Here is a 24,232-nt window from a genome sequence, read left to right as displayed (position 1 = left end):
AACAATATGCTGTTACATCAACATTTCACATACACTGACATTCCAGAGAAGGCGGGATCCGGACGTGAGCCAGTGTGGGCGGAGATGCCCAGTGCTCCATCAGGCCATTTGAATGCTAGAAACAGATCCGCCTCCAACTTTGCTTTAACCAATAGGCTTCCATCAGAAGAACCTTTAACACCGCATGCGCACTCTGTCTAAGCGCCTTTTAGCTTTTCATTCGCTCCTACAGAGTGAACTTTCTAGGTCCGTGCACGTTTAACTGCTGGACATAATACTTCTGTTACAAATAAACCTTATTGCTTGAATTGAGCTAAACGCCTCGACCTAAGTCTGTTCACCTGAGTTTTCTCCTCAACATGAGTTTTATTCTCAACATCTCTCGGCCGAGCGTGCTCAGACCGGAGGAAGCAGGGTAGACGTCGGGAGTAACGGCAGTTAGCGGAGCCAGGCGAGTTCCCTCGCAAGAACACCAGCTCGACAATCTTTTAGTAGAGAGCTGAGTCAGTAAGTAGCCCCGTATCGGGCCAGAAGTACCCCAGGATCTAACAAGTGATAGAGATGGAGTCTGTAAATCCTGTGTTGTAGACACATCCAGGCCATGCTGTGTGAAGCATACAGTATACCCAATGTTCAGGAGAGCAGAGGCCACTCCGAGGACGGAGGTGCTACAGCTTTTGCGCTGGCTAAATTTGAGTTGCTACAGCCGCTATGGTCCGTGTCCAAAACTATCACCCGCCCTCCTCCAGGCAAAGTAGTCTCCCAGCGGTGGGGAGTGAGGCAGAGGGACTGCGGGGCGTAATTATTTTCTCATTTATAGTCTGATTGACAATAAAAGCCAAAGTCAGTGCCCCATGCCATCACGCTATTTTCCAAGCTGCTGTAGATGTCATGAGGCTTTTGTCTTACGAACGTGGGTGTGGTTTCATCTCTCAGGCCCATTTTTTTTTTACATTTTTCAAAATTGCACATTAAGTTTGCCGACAACACGACAAGTCATCGGCCTGATCACCAATGGTGTTGAGATGGCCTACAGCAGGGGTCGGGAACCTTTTTGACTAAGAGAGCCATGAAAGCAAAAAATTTGGAAATTTATTTCAGTGAGAGCCATATAATATATTTTAAAAGTGAATTCAACTAAATGTCAGTATAATAAGCCTCTGAATTTATTCTTTTAAATAATGTTGTTATAACACTCACCATTAATGCGACTTCTGGTGCTGCATGGATTTGCTGATGTCTTTGTAGTCGGGTTGGTACTTGGTGAGGTTAAGCTTCATGCAAGCGTTGAGGCTTTCATCCGTTAAACGTGATCGTAGGTTGGACTTGATGTTTTTAAGATGTGATGGCAGAACAGCAAGACTTTCTTCGCGCAGTGTGTCACCAACAGCATATCTTGCAATCACGCTGAACTGCGACAAATGGCTCACGTCTGTTGACTCATCCAAAGCCAGAGAAAAGAACGGTGCTGCATTTATGTCCTTCACTTGCGTTTCCTCCACTTTGTTTGCCATCACGATGGTACGATCATGAACAGTTCTTGCCGACAGAGGCATGTCTTGTATCCATTTGATTATCTTGTCTTTGTTCGGAAGATCATCCAAAAGTTCATTGGCTACATCCAGCATGAACGTTTTAGCATACTCGCCATCTGTGAATGGTTTTCCGTTCCTCACTATTGCTAAAGAACCAGCAAAGCTAGCCGAATTATAGTCACCTTGCCGGGTCCATACGCGGAGTTGCTGCTGGCTAGCTTGCACCCTGCTCAGAAGCTCTTGGCACGCTTTCTTTCTGCTGTCTCCCGCAGGGTATTTTGATGCAAAGGTAGCGTGGCGCGTGTCGAAGTGCCGCTTTACATTCGACCGTTTCAACGATGTAATTTTGTCATTGCAAATTAGACACACCGCAGAACCCGGCCAGTATCATCCAATTAAAATAATGGACAATTGCTCCTGCAGCCCTGAACAGGACATGCGCAGTGAAAAATCGATGGATGGATTAAAACAAGTGAGAATATTTTGTTTTATCTGCGAGCCATATGCAATCATCAAAAGAGCCACATCTGGCTCGCGAGCCATAGGTTCCCGACCCCTGGCCTACAGAGAGGAGATCTGACATCCTGGTGCCAGTGACTAGTACATATGGACAACAATACCCAATACTACCTTTAATGTGCACATTTAAACAAGCACTTTACAATAATACACCTGCACCTTGTCTTTGATTACATTGCATTATTACTATAGGAGAATTATAAATTGTAGCAACAAATCTAAACACAATATCATATTGCATTACTTTCACAATCAAAATATAAAAAAGATACTATTACTACTTATTATTACTGTATATATATGTTTTATTATGGCATTCTTTCATATTTCCATTACAGATATTTAACAGTGTTGTATAATTATTCAGCTATGAAGTAACATCAAACTGGTAGAGGTAGAGTCTTTATCAAATACTTCACTTCGTAATTTGGTATTTTCCATCTTATTTCCATTCCATCTATACAATGTACAAATATGAATTTGCATTTAAATTGAATTAATAAAACAGAGCTGAGCACTGCCACAGAATGAGAGATTATTAAAGACTTGAAGTGTCAGAGCAGTGGAGTTAAATATGTTTCACAGACATCAGACTTTGAAGAAGTATTGGTCAGTGTGTTGTGAGAGTACTGCTGAAATGGCTGAGATATGGATAGCGGAGTTTGACCTTCAAACCCAGCAGCAGGGTGCGTTGTACATGGAGCACATCATTCAAACTTTTAATTCTTCTTTCGAACCTGCACAAAAACATGCTACGTTTTGTTTATCGCAACTCTGTGCTTCACCGGTGTCACATAACAATTATTCTACTCAATCAATCATTTTAAGTAGTTCTGTGTTTGGGGTGACGGCTACTAATCTACTGCCAAAAAATATTCCCCACATAAATAAATGTAAATTTAACGTTTGCTTCAAAACTATGGGTCACTGTGGAAACTACTTAAGCACTTCCTAAAATGAAACTTTAAAGATGTATATCTTCAGTAGACTAAATTTACAGTGATCAGATACATTTTAAAAATGAACAACTAACTAACTAACAGCAACATAACACTATGGTATAGTCTTCACATGTTGCGTTGACCTTGCTGTGCCACTAACCGGGGGCTGGACAGTCCACGGACCTTGTGAAAATTTGTTTATTGGATTAAATCCAAAAGGCCAGAAATGAGAAAATACGATTTGTTTTCACGTTCCTGCCACTTTGGACGTAATCCATTTAACAAACACCCTGTACCTCCAACATGACCTGCCCTCCCATAGTGGACTTAGGACAGACTGGACGCTACAGTAACTCACTATTGCTATCTGCCAGGGCTAACTGGTTAGCATTTCAATAGATACTAGCTCTGTCTTTGACACAACATATCAACCCTGTAACCTCTTCACATTCCGTTGATAATGCCAGCACTTTTTTCAAATGTTTTAAACAAAAATTCTGGCCAGATCTTACACATTCAACCTTTAAAATCACAGTGCATGTGAAATGCAGGTTTAGCAATCACATGCTTACTTTCTGTAACAAAGGCTCAATGAAACAATTCAGATTTTTAAGAAAAATCTTAAATCAGTTACAACGTCAGCAGTGCAGAACTGTCAAATTGTATGTGCTAGTGGAGCCTTGTTGAGTTTATTTTCCTGGTAATGCTGAGTAATGCCAATGAATGCAGCGCAACCATGTGTAACGACACTCGAAGGCATGGTGGTTAAGTCCTTCTGGTTTGAGAACACGGATTCCTCATGATAATGTTCGACAATAAAAGTCAATTATCAGTGAGGCTTCAGTGGTATGTTTCCGGTGTCTCACATGAAAAGTGCCAGAAATTGATTGTCGTTATTTTTCCACTGTGTTGCAGAACAAATGCACAAGTAGAAATGAAAACAAACTAAAAGTAATGACAAGTCATGTAAATCAGTCAAACTGTCTAAATACACTTAACACAACTAGGATGAATCAAATACTGCACTTTTGGCTCCCAGGTTCAAGCATGCATCAATTAAAACCTTGCAGCATGTCTGACCACCGAGGCTGGTGAAAGGCAAAATCTTAAATTCAGTCATTTCATAGATAAATGAAGTCCCTGTAGAACCGTTGTAAACAGAAGTGTAATAAACTGCAGCATCCATATCTGGGTCAGTCACTTGAACAAACCCTAACACAGCCACTAGGCTTCAGCAGCTGATCACTAATGCTTCCCTCTCCACCAAATAAAAAAACTAGAGTGACAATAGTTATAACTTTAAAAAACATAAATGTAAAAACTGCCATACTCCTCCATGCAACTCTCTCCCCCATCACCTCAGACATTCTTATTTAAATCTGCTTTTATTAGAATTGTTTGGATACCGATACCAGTATCAGAAATACCTCCGGAACTGCCCAAAGATCTGGATCTGATATTGGCGAGTAGTCCATGCCAATATCACGTTGTCATATAATTCATCAGCTCATTTACGCTACATGTGTCAAAGTTAACATCTCATTTCAAACGGGCAGCAGTCTCCTGGGTGAAAGACCAATTTCTGCTTGAGCCATCCAGCTACCCATTCCGTACATCCTGCCCGCTCGGCACTGCACATGTGCAAACTAGTACTACATGTGTGGTTAAACACTCCGTGTTCTATTTCTTCCCTGATAATGCTACATTGTGAACAACAAATCAGTGTTGAAATCCTCATTGTTTGTGCATTTTCCTACGAGAGCCCAGCGACATCTGTCAATTTCGGCTTGTTACATGTATACAGTCTTTTCAAAATCAATTTCCATCTTCACAGACAACTTAGTTGGCTTTAGGCAACAAAACTACTTAGTTAGGTAAGATTATGGTTTGGGTTGAAAAAACAACAGAAGTAGCTTTTTTTGAGTATGGAAGTAAAGTGAGAAATAAATCAAAGTTAACATCTCATTTCAAACGGGCAGCAGTCTCCTGGGTGAAAGACCAATTTCTGCTTGAGCCATCCAGCCCCCATTCCATCTGCCCAGTGTGGGTTTTTGAGATCTTTATACATGCTGGTTCATGATTACGTGGAATACATACAAATTGATTTTGTGGGGTATCTACAAACTACAGCACATTCATTTCCGTAGGTATAGCTACGAACCCTATAGCTACGGGCCTGTGAGATGGGCAAGAGGAGAGCTAGTTAATGTGAGCCATCAGCACAGTTCTGCTTGGCTCAATACCAGTGGCGGGCGGTGCATCTTATACCTGGGCCTTCATTTCTGTCCTGCAGCTGAAATACCACCATTGTGGCACCAAAGCTCATTTTTAAGGCTGTAACTATGTACGTCTTCGTATTAAACCGTTCGGTACGAGTCGTTTGAATAACGCTCGAGCATTTAGAGAATGCAAAAGCCTAAATTCAGGAAAATATAATATTCACAGCTGGTCTGGCTGTGGGATCCACCGTCAGTCCTTAATGACAAGCCGCGACCCAAAGAGAGTGACATTTTACTTTCACTCTTTCCTCCTCTCAGCACCTTGTGTCATGGTGCAGCTCAACTCAGTCACAATGCATTTTGATTGGCTGACCTGAATTACCCATCAGCCTCAACTGGGCTGTTAAATTTCGTGATAGTCACGTGCTCACCCACTGACCAATCACAGTACACTGCACCTCGCGGGAAAGCTACAGATGAACACTGAGCTGCACGTAATGCCGACGTCATTATAGGCGGCTAGCGGCCGCTGACACGTCAAAGAATACGCCCAACATGTCAAACTAAAGATCTGATTGGTTGAACACTATGACAATCAACAACATCGTCCCCATATACTTTAATCTGCACTGCACAGAGCCGAGTCTGCAGGCCTCTGGCAGAGACACACATAGAGGTGAGATCTGAGAGCAACTGAGAGCAACTGAGGAAGACAGTAGCTGTGCAATGAGAAAATAAGATAATGGGAAAAATGTTTTTATAAATTGTAATACATGTAGTGCATTTAAGAAAAATTATTAAATTATAAAATAAATAATAATTCTTTTTTTCTTTTTTTTTAAATATAAATTGCTTTGTGATTCTGTTTAGGCCAGCAGAGAAGGCCTTGCAGGCTCTGATGGCCCGCCACTGCTCAATAACGGAGCTAACAGCGAATGTTAACAGAAGTTGTTACATTATGATGCGTTCAATCTCTATTCTGTAAAAATGAGTATTGGGCAAAGGTGAATTAAAATACCATCATGATGTGTTCAAAAGTAATCTTGTAAAATGTAGAGATGTCTGTCAGATCTGGAACATGCTGCTGGTGCCATCAGGATGATTGGAGGCTGGCGGAGAACAAACAGCTGCTATGAGGCTGAAGAAGAAGGTACAGAGCGCAGAGGTGGTGGTTGAAAACACATAACAGGTCAAAGCAGAAAGGGGAAGGGAGGGGCACTCAGTGAAGCCACTGATTTGATTGTTTCTTGGGATTGTTATTGGCATCAATTATTTAGGCAAATCATTTGTCACAGAAAAGAGCTACAGAACACTGTCCATTAAGACAGAGAGACAGAGACAGAAGAGAGAACATGAGCCAATTCATGAAAAGGCAATTCATTTAAACTAAATGGAAACCTGGAATATGGCTGGATGTCGTATCTTCAATACGGTAAATTGGTACACGGATAGTAAGTGGTGTCTATAATGTCAATTCCTGGATGATGAATGTTCATCTGCAATTGTCTGCAGTGGCCTCAGTAATATTGTTCTTAAAATGTACTGAAGTAACATAGCGTGTAATAAGATAATGTCATCTTTATGTTTGAGTACAGTAAGTGAGGGCTGTCGGCACCTCACTGTATAAGCCTGCTGCTGCTCAACGAGAGGATTGTTGTGGGGCAATGTTACAGGGGGCTATACAATAATTGTATTAAGAATTATACAGTTTTAAAATGATTTTTTCCATGATCTTATAAAGCAGGGGTCTCAAACTCCCGGCCCGCGGGCCGAATCCGGCCCGCCACGTCATTTTATGTGGCCCGCGAATCTGCCAGCACAAAAAAAAAAAAAAAAGTAAAAAATCTTTTTTTCCTCTCTCTTTTTTTTTAAAAGTTAGACTTGATAATAAAAATATCCCCATCGTCGAAATTCTGAGATAGAAAGTCAAAGTTATGAGATAGAAAGTCATAACTATGATAGAAAGTCATAATTCTGAGATAGAAAGTCAAAACTATGATAGAAAGACATAATGATGAGCTACTTAAACACACAGTCACAGAAGCAGCTCTTTGGCTGGTTACTGTACATTTGAAATGGAAATGTATTGTGAGTACATTGAAGACTACTTCAAACGTGGCTTTAAAACACATGAAATACTTCACGTGGGATTGTGCAAACGCACCCTTGAAAGGATTTTAAGCTTTGAACAAAGTCATTGTAATAACTTGTGTTTGATATTTATCTTTGCTATTTTCTTTAATAGTTTGATCTTTGATAGAGTAATGTGGGTTTCTTAACCCTAAATTAAAAAGGATTTAAGTTATAATAACAGAAATGTGCTTAAATATATTTTTACATTGATATAACTACATGTACAATCTTTTTACACTTGAATAAATAATAATCAAATGCAGACAGTTATTTACCAATATGTTAGGAGAAGTTACATTTACACAGTCTTACATTTACAACCGGCCCTTTGAGGGCGACCGTGATGCTGATGTGGCCCGGAGTGAAAATGAGTTTGAGACCCCTGTTATAAAGCAATCTAGTACTGAGAAGAAATGCAGACATTATTAAAAAAAAACAATTGTGATGTGTAATGATGTCATTATGGAAACTTTAGTTTCCAAACCACATAACTAAATATAGACCGTTACATTGGTTGATATTAGTTCATTGCCTATATGTTATTATATCATATTTGTGAGTGTGTGGGTAACAAGAAATTGCAGACCACACTATGTTGGAGGATATTTAAAAACAGTGTCACCCTTAGTTTGTCCACTGACAAGTTGATCTTTCCACTTAAAAATATCCCACTCAGTATGTGTCTGTCACAATTCTTTAAAAGATCAAATGTAAAGACATTGAGAGGTGATTATGGCTGTATTTGTAATCCTTCAATAGGTTACAGCAGTTTAAGTAAACGTTGTGGTGAGTTGGTTCCCAGTTCATCGAGTCATAGAGGAAATACTCCGTGGTCCATTCCACACAGTGTGTGTCAGCTTAAGAGAAAACCTGAGTCAGATAACAGTGAGTAGGCCGAGCAACGACCCTTAACACACACACAGGTTCTACTTTCTGGAAACATACTCATCTCAGCCTATAAAGCCTATGGGAACGTGTGACATCATCACTCGCTGTGACGTACTGACATGCGAGTTCTACAGAACTGATACCAAAGCACATCAAACATTAAAGTTTAAACATGTGGCTTCTAGACATCATTTCGATTCATATAGTGAGCATTCAATAACATGCTGCCCCATTTTAATTTGTCAGTTATGCTACCAAGTGGTTTAAGACAGTGAGAAAAAAACATTAACCAACAGGAACACTTCCTGTCCTTTCAGCTCAGTAATCAACCACATCACTTCCATGCAAAGGCAACGCCTAGTTCACACTACAAGACTTTAGAAAGATTTCCCCCAGATCAGAGCCAAATCCACCAGAGGTAACTCGCAGAGGCATTCTAGACATTTAGCAGGCTAAATATCTGGACCTGTTGGGGGGTCTGTCAGGCAGCTCCAGCCAATGAGAGCGCAGGACACGGGTTGAGGGGAAACCTGGCGGAGGGGCCGCCTGTACCTGTGTGTGCTTTGTGTTGCATTTGCAACACTGACCAAAGTTGTTGTTGCACCGTGTGCGATGGATGCTTGCATGAATAAAAGTAACACAGTGATCTACATAAGGGGAAACAGTAGAGACTATTATGTGAACAGATGTGCCGCCGACCACATCAACAGGCAGGATTATCTTACATCCGTGTCACTTCTCGTGTGTGTTTTGGTGACAAACGTAGTTCAGAGACCAGACCTACTCATCAGGGATCCCTCCTGGGAACAGATCTTGGAGTGTGTGACCCTCTGTCTCCGGTCAGTCATGTAGTGTGAAAACCACAACGACCTCAAGACTCCCCATCACAAATCAGCCAGTTGTGTATGAACAGTACCGCTATCTGACTGCTTTCACGTTAACAGGAATTCAAACCTAGAAACTATTTATTGTAGAAGCAATGGGGTCTCTAGACCTTTGTAACTCTATAATAGCCAATGGAGTCCAACTAAGCTCTGAATACGAAGAAACACTGAAAGTTTCCAACAATATGAATGCTTTTGTCTCTAAATATTGATGATCAATTATCAACATGAGGTAAACTGAATGCCACTGTGACATGTTAAAGAAATGAAGGTAAATATATTGCTTTTGTAAAGATTTGATATTCTTGTTAAAAGGAGACTTTGTTCAAGTCTGCATGTCGTATGTGACGACAGAGTTGAAGCTGAAGGCACAACAAGAGATAGGAAACCAGTAAGCAGCTCCAACCAAAGCCCACAACAGAACTAATGTGACACTCGTGACAGAGCCAATAGCCACTTTTACATTTTTTATGGAACATGTATTTAGGGTTTAATGTAAGGTAATTTCAGCCCAACAGTATACTGGCAACAGCGTAAAGTCTTTGCCAACAGCAAACTTCAACTAGTTGGCAGAAATGCTGATGCTAGAGCTACAAGACCCCCAAACTTTATCTACAGTCTAATCTTCAAAGTTCATTCAACTATACACTCCTTGAACTGGAAAGGCTCACCACACTTCTATTTCTTTCAAAAGTGGTGAGGATTTCTGATGAATAATTCCAAATGATGACTTTGATGAGGTATAGCGAACAATTGTCAAGCCTGCAGAGGCTCAACCTCTGATCAGGAAGATTTAAAAGCAAGCCTCCATACTTTCCCCAACTAAATATTAAAATAATTCCCCTGATAATCTGGGTTTAATCTGTGAAATTAGACTAAACACTGAGCTACACTGTACCTTGGTAGTGATGGAGTAATCTAGAAATACCCTTTTCTTCAAGTATTCTTAAAGCCAAAAATATTGCTTATAGAGAATCACCAGCATAACTGTTGGTCACACTAAAATGTTACAAAATCCTGAGCCGGTTCCTCCACTCTCCACTATGAGTCAGAGGTTATTCACGATCACATGGGGGCAGACCAGTCGATTGGTTGGTGAAATTGTCTTTTATCTGCAACACTCTGCTTCCTGGCAAAAGAAGTGCACTTTTAATTTATTTTAATGTTTTTTGTCAGTGGACAATCTTTCAAAGGGAACACCTCATATCTTGGAGTTTGAGGTGATACTGTGTCACGGAAAATAAAAAATGTTTTAATATTTAGTCAACTAAAATGTGCGTCACATCCTATTACGTGGCTGTCAAGCGCCTTCCCCTGCAGGTGGCTCGTCGTGATTGCAGACTCGGTAAGGTTATCAATGGATAAATCCAAAAAAAGAAAACTCCTGGAAGAAAATAGAAAATAGAGAATTTAATTCTGCGTGGACGTATTTATTTGCGTTCACTGCAAACAACGCTGGCCTACCTGTATGCTTAATATGTGGCGAGAAATTTGCAAACAACAAAAAATCGAATGTTGAAAGACACTTTCAGACCAAACACACAGCATTTGCTGAAAAATATCAAGCTGGAGATGCGCTAAATATCGCTCCCGCCTCACAGATGACAGCCTGCAGTCCTGTTTGAAGCTCAAAGTCACATCTTACAGCCCTGACATAGAGAAACTCTGCAGCGATGTTCAGAAACAAAAGTCACATTAAACAGGTGAGAACACTATCATTTAACAGGCTATTATCTTGGAGAAAAATATTTATTTTAGATCCTGAACTGATGTAGTTGTGTTTTTATATTCAGGCGCGACGGTTGATGGCTGTACGTGTCTGAGGAAAGAAGAGGATGACATCGCACTGAAATGGACTTTAGTCTTACTTAAATACAAACTGCCTATTTTTTATCTTCACTCATTTTAAGATATTAGGCTGCAGCTATATGTTATATTTATTTCAAAGTCAGCTACTTTTTATTTCATATTTTTTCCACAAACATGAGGACCCAAATAGACTTGACTTGTTCTGTGTTTGATTCACTTCTGCAGCTATATGTTATATTTATTTCAAAGTTATTTTATTTATTTTCCACAAACATGAGGACCCAAATAGACTTGAATTGTTCCGTGTTTGATTCACTTCTGCAGCTATATGTTGTATTTATTTCTAAGTTATTTCCCACAACTATGGGGAGGACTCAATGCCTGCATAGTTCTGTGTTTAGTTCTGTGACCTCAATGTAGGCCTACACATGCCAGCGTATTTTTTTTCTCTTCATGAAAGTTAAAATAGCAATAAAATGTCAATAATTGTCTTTATTCTTGTTCTATTATTTCACAAATACAACAAACTATAGTTTTTGTATGTATAACATAACTATATATAAAACGTATATAAGCTGTGATATCGAATAGCTTTTGCGGCTCCACATTTTATTTGGTGGAAAATAGGGCAAAATGGCTCTTTGGATAGTAAAGGTTGCTGACCCCTGACCTACACAAACTAACGGATATCAGCCGGGCCGCTAGCCGACTTAATGTTCTTCATGAAGAGGGAAGCCACTCTTCTCCTCTTGCCGCATGTTCACCTCCCTGATGAGGAGAACGGGAGCGTCTCTTCCTTTTTCTGTTGAAAATTTGATTTCATTTATATCAGATCTACAGTTCCACAAATACATACATGATTCACAAGTATACAGACGTAAAAACACTAAGTCAGATACAAGAAAAGTGCTGTGTGCTCGGGTCAAAAGGTCAACAAATGCCACGGGAGGGACTGGCTCTCCCCTGCCCCTCACACATGCATCTTTATCAGAGGCTATTTGGTGTTGTGTAAATTATACACAACACATTCCCCTTTGGAATTGAGCGCAGTGTAAATTAAATCTGATACAATTGCAATCGTTTATTATGTCTATCAGAGTGACAAATTGTTGCATCTACCTACAAAATTCCCACTGTTTACACAACCAATTTCTCTTTAATGATTTAGCGAGGGTCATTGTAATCAGATAGTACAACAAGTTTTTAACTGGTTATGAAACAGTCAATAAATATTTATGCCTCTATATGAAAGACAACTAACCAAGACCATCGGCGAAAAGATTGGCTATGGCTATCTAGTTACCGGTATTCATATTTCCCTGCAACACCAGACGAATCGATAAACAGCACACAGACCGGCTGACACTGGGTAAGGACCAGCAAAGAGAAAAATAAATGAAGAAACAGGGACAGTGCTAGACCTCGGTCATTCAACAGATGGATTCTAAACTGATCCTGTATTGGCCCTCCTTCTCCTACACTGGTGTGCATTATGTTGAACTTATTTAAGTAATACATCGTCAGTGTTTCCTCTAGGATTTTGCTGATCAAACTTTCTGTTCCTGCCACTAAGACCCCCGTCCCTGGGGGTTTGCGCTGGCTGAATTTCCGTGTCTACAGCCGCTATCTGAAAGTCCCAATCCAGAGGTGCCGCTTGCACTCCTCCTGGCAAAGTAGTCTCATGGCAGCAGGGATTGAGGCAGGGGGGCTGGCTAATTCCTGTCTCATGAACAGTAAAGTCATCAAATTCAGTGCTCAGTATTACTATTTTGAAAACAGTAGCTTGGACAATAGTATTTTCCAAGCTACTGCTGTCCCATTTCGCGGGCCACCACTGCAAAAAGTAGAACAGAAACACGACTTGCGAAACAGGGTTTTACATCAATATATGAATGTACTTTGGAGGCTGAAACAAAGCTAGCTAGCTCTTTGGCCAACGTTAGTTGGATGTAGCTCGCGTAAGCTGCATTTGTCCATCAAGCACGCGTCACAAGACTTTCTGTGATCATGAGCATGACGACCAACATGCACCAGGCAATTGACATTACTTTGATAAAAAGTTGAGAGGCTTGACCACTGAAGTGAGTAAAGCCAATTATGACACAAGTTAATACATAAGTAGAACTAAAAAAAAAATACTGTTCATTAATCCTTAAGGTGTCACAACCGTACCCCTGGAGCTGGTCTGGGTCCAGTGTTTTTACGCTTCCATGGGGAGGAAGCTGGCAGACAACTGAGTTTTGAAAACAAGACCTCTGGTTACAGGACAGTCTTCCTGTTCACTAGGACACCCCGCTGCCTCCGAAATGAGCCGATCCACAGCCTTGAATATAGGAGTGGTATGTCTGATAGCATATGTCAAAGCAGTGGAGGAGACAAGAGAAGCTGCTTAAACTTCTCAGTCAGTCTCCTTCAGCAAACGGTACTTGTTGAGTCCAGCAACACATGTCCACAAAGTAACAGCTCACCCTCATGTAATAAAAGTAAATGCAATAAAGTCAATAACACCAGTCAACAACAAAATGAAATCATGGAACAGTCATAGAAAATAGTTTTTGCCAGTAATACAACAATGTGTCCATGTAGTGAACATCGGCTGGATATGGTACTGTGTTTGTAACTTTTTAAGAAAAATTAAGTAATTTAAGTAAATAAATGAGAAAATGAAAAAGTGGGCAAGGGGCATTCCAGAGCTTTATTAAAGCAGGAGGAGTAGGCAGGGGGACCAGACTGGGTGTTCTCCTTCTTATTCTGCACTTAACTGCACTTCTCTCCCTGCTTATCAAAAGGGACTTTCAGTTTGAATCTTGAAATATCAGGACTACCAAACTAAAAATGCCAAATATCAACGTACAGAATAACGGGTCAAGTGATTCAACTTTGCCATTCAGTTTGGAAAAACTGAAAAATTGTATACATCTCAAATCTATTACTTTTCTGTAAATGCTGTTCACACTATTAACACACAAAGATGCATAAAAACATCTGCTGAGTGACTATTTGAGAGCTCAACCAGAGAGGACATATATGAACAGGATGTAAAGTGCACGGGGACTTTCCATCTGCACATGGTAACCAGAGAGAATCACTGGAGCCTTTCACACTCTAATTATCTCAAACTCTTCTCTTGCACAACCTCTTCAATAAATGAGAGGAACAAAGAACTAAATTCATTCGTTCTTTTTGTGGCTCTTTTTCCTTTTCACGCCATTTAAAAACATACACTCGATTTTAGTGAGACAGTCCACTTTCTTTGCCGTTTGAGACATTTTTCTTTTTTTGCAGCTATAATCCAAAATAGTTTACTACTTAGTAGTTCCCATTCATCCTTTCTCATTCTCCTTACAGCCGCTGCTCCAATCAATAAGTGATCATATTGCGTTCGGTCATTGTTAAAGAGGAAATCATGCAAGCCCAAAGCTCATTTTGTTGCATTGTCCCCAAATAATTGGTATAAATAAAAGCAAAACTATATTTTGGTTGACTTAATAATGGCAAACTTTGAGACAGCAATGTCAGCAACTGGACTATCCTCGAACTACAGTAATGTCACATTTCTAGTATAATGCATCATAAGATAAAGCCTACTGCAGCATATGCTGTCATACACAGAACAAAAAAACTAACAACTGCAACTTTTATTTTCTGCTGAATATGCTGCTGTTTTCTATTGTCCCTCCAACTCTCCTCTCTTTCACAGTGGGCTGACTTCAGTAAAGATGACATGTCAGACGGTTACAGGCCACAAACCAAATCTTATTTGTTTGAAATGTCGCAGCTTGCAAATTAGACGGTGGAGAGGACAGAACTGCTGGGTGTCCTTCCTGTAACCCTGGTGAAATCTCCATCACTGTCATCACCCCATGTTGAGGTATTGACATCTCAACAGGGACATGGCTGAGATCATTGTACACTGTTGAGTCAAGTTCATGTTGGAGTTAATTGGAGTACACCAAAAATTACAATTATTAGATGGCATTTAAGATTAGTAACTTGCAATTAAGTTACGATATAGTGAGCTCTAGAACAAAAAAGTATGTTTTTTGAGATAGTGCTTCTGAAAACTATGTTTTATCTTCACCACAGAGCATTAGTTCTGATATTCAATGTGCCAGATATGAGTCAATTGTTACCATCTGTTAGATGATACACATCTAAAGTCCAATGCTGAGCTATAGTACCGTAATTTCCGGGCTATAGAGCGCACCTATATATAGGCCGCACCTGCTAATTTTTAAAAGAAAAAAGAAATTGTACATAAATAAGCCGCACTTGTCTATAAGCCGCAGGTGTCCCCGTTGAACGGCAAGATGCTTTTAACAGTACTAAAGTTGTCTTCTTCTCTGAACATTATAACACGTCCGACTCGCTAGCTTCTAAGCTAATTTTAACATTACCGCCAATGGGGAAATGCTAACCACAATTAGCATTAGCGAATATAATATATCTTCATAGATCTTTTCATGCTTCATACAGACATACTTACAGACTAAGGTCTCCCAAGGCTACCAAACGGAAGAAGTAAAACAGAAAGAAAAAGGAAGTAAAAAAACGAAGCAGCGTGTCTTCTCATTAGAATCTAAAAGCAGCGAGGCAATAACTGTTGTTGTTGTAACTCGTAGCTCTGAATAGCATTTACGGCTAACTGGCTTGGCCGCTTAACAGGGCTGATGACGCCGCTGGTTACGGTGCTTGCTAATCGCTCCAATAACAGCTGATTCCTCCACAGAAATGCAGACTTTTACGGCACAACAGCTGCTAGCTGTTGTGCTAGCAGTAACGCTTGAAATTAGTTATCCATGTTGAAATGAATTACTGGTCGCCCTGCCTGTTTGTTTTTTCCGGGTACGGGTCACGTGATAGTGAGTGTGACGAATCAGGGACGGAGACGTCAAGGCTGGTAATAACCAATCCAGTAGCGAGCACGGGTGTGGGCTCATGTTTTCTAACACACATCCGTATCCGACTTTGGCGGCGCAAAGCTAGTTAGCCTGTGAAAATCCATCAATTAGCCGCATCGTTGTAAAAGCCGCAGTCTCAAAGCGTGTGAAAAAAAAGTAGCGGCTTATATGTCGGAATTTACCGTAGGCGAAATGTAGCATCATTTAGTTTTGATGAAACTTCACTTCTGACATTCCTGTCTTGCCATTGTGACCATGATTGTCCACGAGTAAGAACATTAGCGCAGTGATGCCAGACACAACTCACTCCTGTCTTTTATTATATAGTGACAGCTGAATAGAGGGCATCCTGCAGCATCTACTGCATGCTTCAACTACAGAATACTGCACACAGCCTTAGAACTAGGGGATGAACAGAGTGTACCCTGAGAACAAGAACATTGAAATACATGAATCATCAACAAAACTGTGACACATTAAACTACTATCAGATTGTCTTTCATACCCATTGTGCATCACAGGATGAGCGTCTCTCCACTGTGAAGGGCTACCACTCTGTAAGCTGTCCTGGCTCCACATTGGTGGAACAAACACTCCATTGACATGAGGACAGCAGAAGCTCTACACATCTCCCACCACAGACTGAAAATTCACCTTTTCAGACCGCACCATGGTACATAAATTCAAATGAAGAGCTTCAGTGTCAGTGAAACTAATGTGAGCGGTTAAACCAGGTCAAGTCAGTTACCCTCTGTACGCCAGGAGAACGGTCACCCTCCATTGCCATCTCAAAAGCCTCTATTAAGTAAGACAGCAAAAAATAAAAATAATTGAGATAAACATGGCCTCTCACCTGTCCTGTGACTGCTCCTCATACATCCTCTCCTTTCCCTCTTTGAAGAGCCGGATGGCCCGTTTGGATTTCCTCATGAGGCTATCGATGTAGATTTTAAAGTACTCATTCTCACTGAGCTGTGTGAGTCTCTGGTTCTCTTCATATTTGCCCAGTGTAAGCCGAAGGTGCTGGTAGGCGTCAGGTAATATATCCAGGATGTATGGTGGACTGTTTTTCAGCTGGAGTCTGGGATTTTGGCAGAGGCGGACCTGCGGCAAAGAAATCCATTGATGACTGCTTGCTGGATGCGCTAACATTTAGTTGTGGATCACATGTAAAGTTTCTTATCCAGAATACTGATTTTTGATGTGACCTCTTGAACATGAAGCTCTAACTCTCAAAGGCTAACTCTAAGATGTCCCTGAGGTATCCAAAGGCTATTAAGCTAATTACTTCATTGTCTTAATGGCAAAGTCTCCACATGGGTATTAACATTGCTCAAACAACTCACTAACAATGTTTCCAGTACCTTCATTTAGATCTGGTTGAATTAGGTTCAATGAACCGGTGTTCTGCTGTTCTTGGACATACACACACAGTTATCATAGAGTTTTACAAATATGTACCAGCTTAGATGTGCAACATTAGCGGATATAAAATACACATGTATTATTTGATTACACAATAAGAAAATGATCAGAGAGCACATGTGCACTTAGCATTAGCATTAGCTCCACCTCTCCATGTGCATACTAATGCTGCGTTCACACCGGTCGCGTTGATTTTTTGACGCACTGCAAAATCGCGTCCAACGCGCCGCCGGTCGTGTTCACACCAAACGCCGCAAAATCGCGCAGCGCCGGAGAGGGGGCGTGGTTTATCGACTGGAAGCCGTTCACCTGGCCGCCATTTCTTTCCGCTTTCAACCGTGAAAGGAAAAAGGACAATTGCTGCTTTGTACGTGTTGTGGAAGTCCCTCAAACGCCATCATGTCTGGTTCATAATATTGTTCAGAGGAGCTCCGTGGATTTCATCGAGCTGTATTCACTGTCTAGCAAGCCACCGGTCGCTGTTTACTACAGCTGTAGGAACACAACATAAACTGATTTGGCTGTGATTCAACGGCAATAAACCGACAAAAAGGGACTCCGAAATAACTACATAATGATGCCGATTTGTACTTGTCTTCTCCGACAAAAAGGGACTCCGAAATAACTACGTAATGATGCCGATTTGTAGGCTACTTGTCTTCTCAATGGAGCTCTGATGGATTGGTGCTAGGCTATGCTAACATCGTAGCAGCTCCACCAGCACTCAATAACGTCATGGTTTACACACACACATGTATACACATAGTTTGGTCCGGTCTCTATTGATATGAGGTATCGTAGAGCTCTGGGTGAACACAGACTGCTACAGGATTTGTTTCCTGATTCAACAACGGCAGGAAGCCAGTGATGACAGGGGGAGCAACTCAACGCTGATAGGCTATCGCGCCACGCGATTATTTCGCAGAAGTTGAAAAATTTCAACTCGCGCGTTGGCGATTTTGCGGCGTCCAACGCAAAAACGCGTCCAACGCGCCATCGCAAAATCGCGGCACGCCAGTCTCATCGCGTCTGTGCATAGACTTTGTAACGCAACCGGTCTGAACGCAGCATAAGTGCCTACTACCATCTGGCAGACAGGCCTGACAACTTTATGACTCCAAACTTACAACTTTATCCATGAGTTTCCAGGTTTTCTCCACAGTCCGCCGGTCGGCAGCCGCTTGTTTTGGTGGCCCCACTGCATCCTGGATGGCATCAATGATGCCTAAAATCCGACCCTTACTTCGGTTCGGTCCTCGTCCTCCAGGGTTTCGGCCACTAAGAGCAGTTGCCATTTCCTACACACTGGCCAAGAAAATAAATTATACAGACAGTAAAATTGACCTTTTTTCAGTTTGTACAAATAATCAGTTACAGTTGTCCTATTGTTTATTTCCTATCTATTCATAGATATATTTTTTCGCTGCATGTTATTGTCAAATGTATTTCAGAGAACATTCCTCAACTTTTATATGAAACAAAAAAGGGCTGGATCTTTTTGGTTCATTAACAAAAGTGAGCTCGATGGAAGTGTTCCCACAGCACAAATGCTGACGTTATTAGGGCCCGCGCACAGACGTAGTCGAAGTGGAAGACCTATTGTTATTCTAATGTTTATTATCATCGTACCACTTTAGTCGCAAAACGGAGGTGCTTGGGATACTGGTATGATTTTGAAATTTGGTTCGTAACTGTTGTTACGATCTTAATTTCCACGATTACAGTAAACACGAGTGTTCCTCTTTATGTCAAAGTATCCAGAATCATTTGAGACGTAAAACCTCATTTCACAAGTAAACAGTTTATATAACGTGTTATGTAACACACATTCTGGTTCACAGGAACATTCTTATGAAATGATTAGGGTGCCAGACAAACTGTAATAAATCTCTCCTATTCGTACCAAATTGCCAAAAGGTTGACTTGACCAGAACAAGGACATGACCTCATGAAGAGACCAGATGTGCTTTGTTTTTGGTTCAACGGACTGGTTTGATTGGTGGAAAGTAATTTAAGGGGGGTGAATCTTGACTATAAAAGTGATCTGTGAAAAGTAATACATTGGGAGTTGTTTCGATGCCGAACTTGTTGCTGTTGGCTTGATCTTATTAAAACACTTCCCGCTGGTTGCAAATTCAGTTCGCCGTCTCTTCTCGTCATTTTGCCACAACAGTACGCAAGGCAGTTGTGGTGAAAATTGCAGCCTGATTGGGGTGGTGTGTATGAAAAATTGGCTCGATAGCGCCCCCTTTTGAGTAGCCCCAACATTGGGTATCACCTAGCTGTATGAAATTGTGTAGCTATGTGTAACTTGATGGGACGTACAAAAGATCCTCTTGGAAGTATGTCCTAAACCAAACAGGAAGTCGGACATTTTTTATTTTATGACATTTCGAGCCTTCATACTTTAACGAACTCCTCCTAGAGATTTGACCCGATTGACTTCAGATTCAATCAGTATGCTCTTGAGACCATGGCAGTGAAAATGTATTCAAAGATCAAAGTTATCGAACTATGTATCCGTGGCGTCGCGGCAAAAAACACCATTCGCCGCGAAACAGGAAGTTGTTTTGTTGTAACTCGGCCGTACATTGTTTAATCTGCTCTAAATCTCTCATGTCATAACATCCTGACCCAGAAATCATCCATATGACAATTTAGAATTTAGAATCATAGTAATAGCGCCACCTTGTATTTTTGTTTACTTTAGAGAATTAATGACTGGGGAGGAGCTTTGAACTCCAGGTAATTAAGGACGGTGATTATAGGTTGTGTACTTTGACCTCCTGCTCCTCACAGATTAATCAAATCCCTCTCAAATTTAACTCGACTCCACATTGTCAGATCTTTTCCAGATTTCTTCTGATGAGACAATGTGCTTGTATGATTATTCAGAAGTGTAATTGTCCATCTACAGCGCAGCGGTGATGATGGCCTACAACATTAACTGGTTTCAAATGCTTAGAAGAGCTTCATTGTTTTGCGCTTTTGTCCGTTTAGACACTTTACCTCCTTATTTAGTTAATGCTATTGTCTTCCCCCGGTAGTGTTATTGCTGACTGATTATGCTATTTTTGTACTAATTCATGATTAAAATGCAAAGTGAAACGGTTAGCAGATGACACGTCACAGGCTACTGATTAGTGTTATTTTAGCTTAGTGATTAGGCGACGGTTAAGTTCACACTGGTTAACTCAATGGTCATGTTGTGATCACCTGCTCGGTGTGCTAGTATTGCTTGTGTTGAAAACAACTTGTATTGATCCGGTGTAACTTAGAGTGTTGCTGTTAAGGCACCTCCTAGAACTACCATCTATTGTCTTCTGTTGGTTGATTTTTTTAAGCGCCTCTGACAGAACTGACAGAGCTTCTCACACAACAAGAACAAGAGATCCCTTTATCGTCATTGTGGGTTTTAAACAGGAACTCGCATGAATCGATCATTAGCGAGGAAAACACGTAGTCCTAACTTACCAAACCAGCAGGGAATGTCCCCTGGGATCCCTGCTGAACTCGGTCCACATCCAGCGAATAAAATGAAGGAGTATTCAAGTGTCCAGAGGGAAAGAAAGAAGCGTGTTTAATCCCGTGATTTATCTACAAACCCTACATATTTTACATATTTGAGATATTTTACAGATGTCTCGTGAAAGACACAGCAGCTGACGGAGGAGTTGGAGAAACACGAACCTGGGAGTTCTGGGCTACAATATGTTTTGTAAAGCCACATCAGCGTTAAGTTAGATATCATAAAAAAGGACACATCCGGTTGCACATTTCAAAATAAAATCTTCATATACGAGCAAAATAATTTACATTGAATTTGGATTTTCAGGTTTTATCGAATTCTGTCGTTCAATACATTTTTTAAGTTTATAATGTTGTAATCTCCACAGTATTGTCCTTTCCACCAATGTGGTGCGTTTTCTTCCTTTCATCTTGAGGAAGTGGGGTTACTTCCTGTCGTGTCTGTCTATGTTCTGGCTGGCTTGAAGCGGCTGTTCCAGCGGTAGGAGGGTCAATGGGAGTATGAAGCAATATTTTCCAGCAACCAACCAACGCATTGACAGTAGCGCTACACGGACACACATTGGTGCTCTGCAAGGGTGTCACTAATGTCAAGTTTGACAGACTCGGAGAGAACAGCGAAGTCCGGTCTCGACTGTCAAGATAAAAAGCATTTTGATTATACAGGTGATAATACAGCATTCTGTTTGTGACTGTTTTTGATCGTTAAATGTTATTCGATAGTTCAGTGTTATTTGATAGTTCATGTTATTGTTTATTGTTGAATGTTATGCACCTTCCGCCACGACAAATTCCTTGCAGGTGAAAACTTGCTTGGCAATAAACGCTTCTGATTCTGATTCAGATTCTAGGTTCACTGAAACAACATGGTCCTCAATGTTCCCCTCATAAGCTTTTTAGTGATTTCCAAATAGGCTTCCTAATTGGTTCTGTATTATGATTACTACAAAAGCACATTTGGGCATAAGTATGGATAAAGCACCGACACCGAACAGATAAAAGGATAAACAGTGAAAGGCATTTGTTGTCATCGATAGATAGTATTTATCTTGTTAATTATGTTTACAAAATCTAGGCCCAAATGGGCATGTGTACGCAAGTTTAATGTGTTAATGACATTCCCGAAACACTTTTTTACATGTTTCTTAATTGTAAAAATGTCCTTTATCAAAAAAAGAGTTTAAATATACATACCTGTATATAAAATAAACTTGTACAAAATTTGTGGTAGACAGGTGTACAGTAATTGCAAAGTAAATACAATGATTGTAAACCGGAACGTAGACAATGTAGGCCTGGCATATGTAGGCTACAGAGATGTTAAGAGGTTGAGATAGTAAGTAAAAGTATTGAAAGGTAAAGTGACAGTAATATTTTTATCAAAGGGGTGAGCTCAAGAAGTGTTATGGCCTGCATGTGAAGCTGTCCCTGAGCCTGGTGGTGCGGGACCAAATGGTAGTCATCAGGCAGCAGAAGGAAGAACAGCCTATGGCTGGATAGTTGGGGTCTCTGATGATCCTGTTGGCCACCCTGGTGTAGAGGTCCTTCATGTGCAGAGCTCCGTCCTGGTGATGTGCTGTGTAGTTTTTACCACCCACTGTAGAGCCTTACAGTTGAGTGTGGTGCCAGGCCAGATGGTGATGCAGCGGGATATTCTCTAATTAGTCTCCTTTTTAGCTGTGTACCACCCACTCTTTCCGTTTGAAAAAAAGTCTCCCCGCATTTGTGTATATGTCAGAATTCCACTCAATTTAACTTAATTGCATTCTCGTTTCCCATTGCATCCCAAAGTAAAATCTGTTTATGCTTTTATTTTGAAGGCAAACTGGCCTAACGTCCGGTATTGTTATTGCTTGATGCTAGTGGCTTGATGCAGCCACAGAGGAAGGTGGACTAAAGGCCACTCCCAAATAAATCCGCACAACTCCTCTTCCTCTCAAAAAACGAGCAGTGTTCTACCGGAAATGACTCAAGATACAGTGTGGGTGTACCATAACTGAGTATAACGGCAATGAGACAATTATGCTAGTACAGTTAATAGCTTTGCTGCTATAGTATAAATAAAAGTTTCCTCATCTGTGTCTAAAAGTGATGTTTCAATGGTGGATTAGCTTTACTTTACCTCTTGACTTTACTTCCATCTTCTACTTCATTTATTTCTGAATTTAGATTTTTAGTTGCATTTAGATTTTAGAAAAATTCCAGTTTTGGGTAATCTTGACATTAAAGAGAAGAATTCTGTAGAAAAAGGTTGAACAAGTCGTGGAGGGACGGCAGATTACAGCCTATTACCCTCTCAGCAGAGCGAATGAAATGCCCGATGGTGATGGAGGAGCAGAGGATGGCTCTGTAGAAATGCACCATCATTGTCTTTGGCAGGTTGAACTTCTTCATCTGCCTCAGGAAGTACATCCTCTGCTGAGCCTTCTTGGTGATGGAGCTGATGTTAGGCTCCCTCTTGAGGTCCTGGTTAATGATGGAGCCCAGGAAGCGGAATGACTCCACAGTGGTGACCAGGGAGTCTCACAGGGTGATAGGGGCAGGTATGGCTGCATTCTTCCTGAAATCCACAACCATCTCCACTGTCTTTAGAGCGTTGAGCTCCAAGTTGTTTAGTCAGTCTCCCGCCTGTAGGTGGACTCATCCCCACCCGAGATGAGTCCAATGAGGGTGGTGTCATCCACGAACTTCAGGAGCTTGACAGACTGGTGACTGGAGGTGCAGCTGTTGGTGTACAGGCAGTAGAGAAGAGGGGAAAGAACGCAGAGAGGAACTCGTGCTGATGGTCCGAGAGTCAGAAATGTGTTTCCCCAGCTTCACGTGCTGCTTCCTGTCAGACAGGATGTCTGTGATCTCCCTGCAGGTGGAGTCAAGCACCTGCAGCTGGGAGAGCTTGTCCTGCAGCAGGGACAGGATGATGGTGTTGAAGGCAGAGCTGAAGTCCACAAACAGGATCCTGGCGTAGGTTCCTGGGGAGTCCACATGCTGGAGGATGAAATGAAGGGCCAAGTTGACTGTGTCGTCTACAGACCTGTTGGCGCTGTAGGCGAGGGTCAAGAAGTGGGTCGGTGAGGGTTTTGAGGTGGAACAGGGCAAGACGCTCGAAAGACTTAATAACCACAGAGGTCAAGGCGACGGGACTGTAGTCATTAAGTCCTGTGATCCTTGGTTTTTCTGGGACTGGGATGATGGTGGAGAGCACACAGTAACTCACCCTGGTGCATGATGGTACACAGCTGTCTTCACATAAGCTGAGGTATGATGTCATAGTCTCTGTGTACTGATCCGGACTGTGTAGACCTCCCAGTCTGTACAGCCCAAACATGCTTGAAGACCCGCCATAGCTTCACTGGTCCACTGCTTTGATTTACTCACAGCAGCCTGACGAGCTTTAATTTCTGCCCGCTTTATCAATGTGCATGGGTTATATTTCATTGTTTTGTGCATTTA

General features: G+C 41.2%; 1 protein-coding gene across 1 annotated transcript in view; it reads right to left on the bottom strand.

Moving 5' to 3' along the window:
- The window catches only part of cblb (Cbl proto-oncogene B, E3 ubiquitin protein ligase), an 83,996-nt gene extending 63,056 nt beyond the window's left edge, over positions 1-20,940 (bottom strand). The window contains exons 1-3 of the mRNA XM_079283402.1: positions 20,729-20,940; positions 18,382-18,559; positions 16,683-16,933 (exon numbers count right to left, since the gene is read on the bottom strand). Coding sequence (XP_079139528.1) covers positions 16,683-16,933; positions 18,382-18,549 — 419 coding nt within the window. The 5' untranslated portion in view covers positions 18,550-18,559; positions 20,729-20,940. The remainder of the gene's footprint in view (positions 1-16,682; positions 16,934-18,381; positions 18,560-20,728) is intronic.
- Between the last annotated feature and the right edge of the window lie 3,292 nt (positions 20,941-24,232).

The sequence above is a fragment of the Melanostigma gelatinosum genome (assembly GCF_949748355.1).
Source record: "Melanostigma gelatinosum genome assembly, chromosome: 14".
Taxonomy (NCBI): domain Eukaryota; kingdom Metazoa; phylum Chordata; class Actinopteri; order Perciformes; family Zoarcidae; genus Melanostigma; species Melanostigma gelatinosum.
The sequence above is the reverse complement of the archived record's forward strand: the minus strand, read 5'-3'. Positions and strand labels throughout refer to the sequence as shown.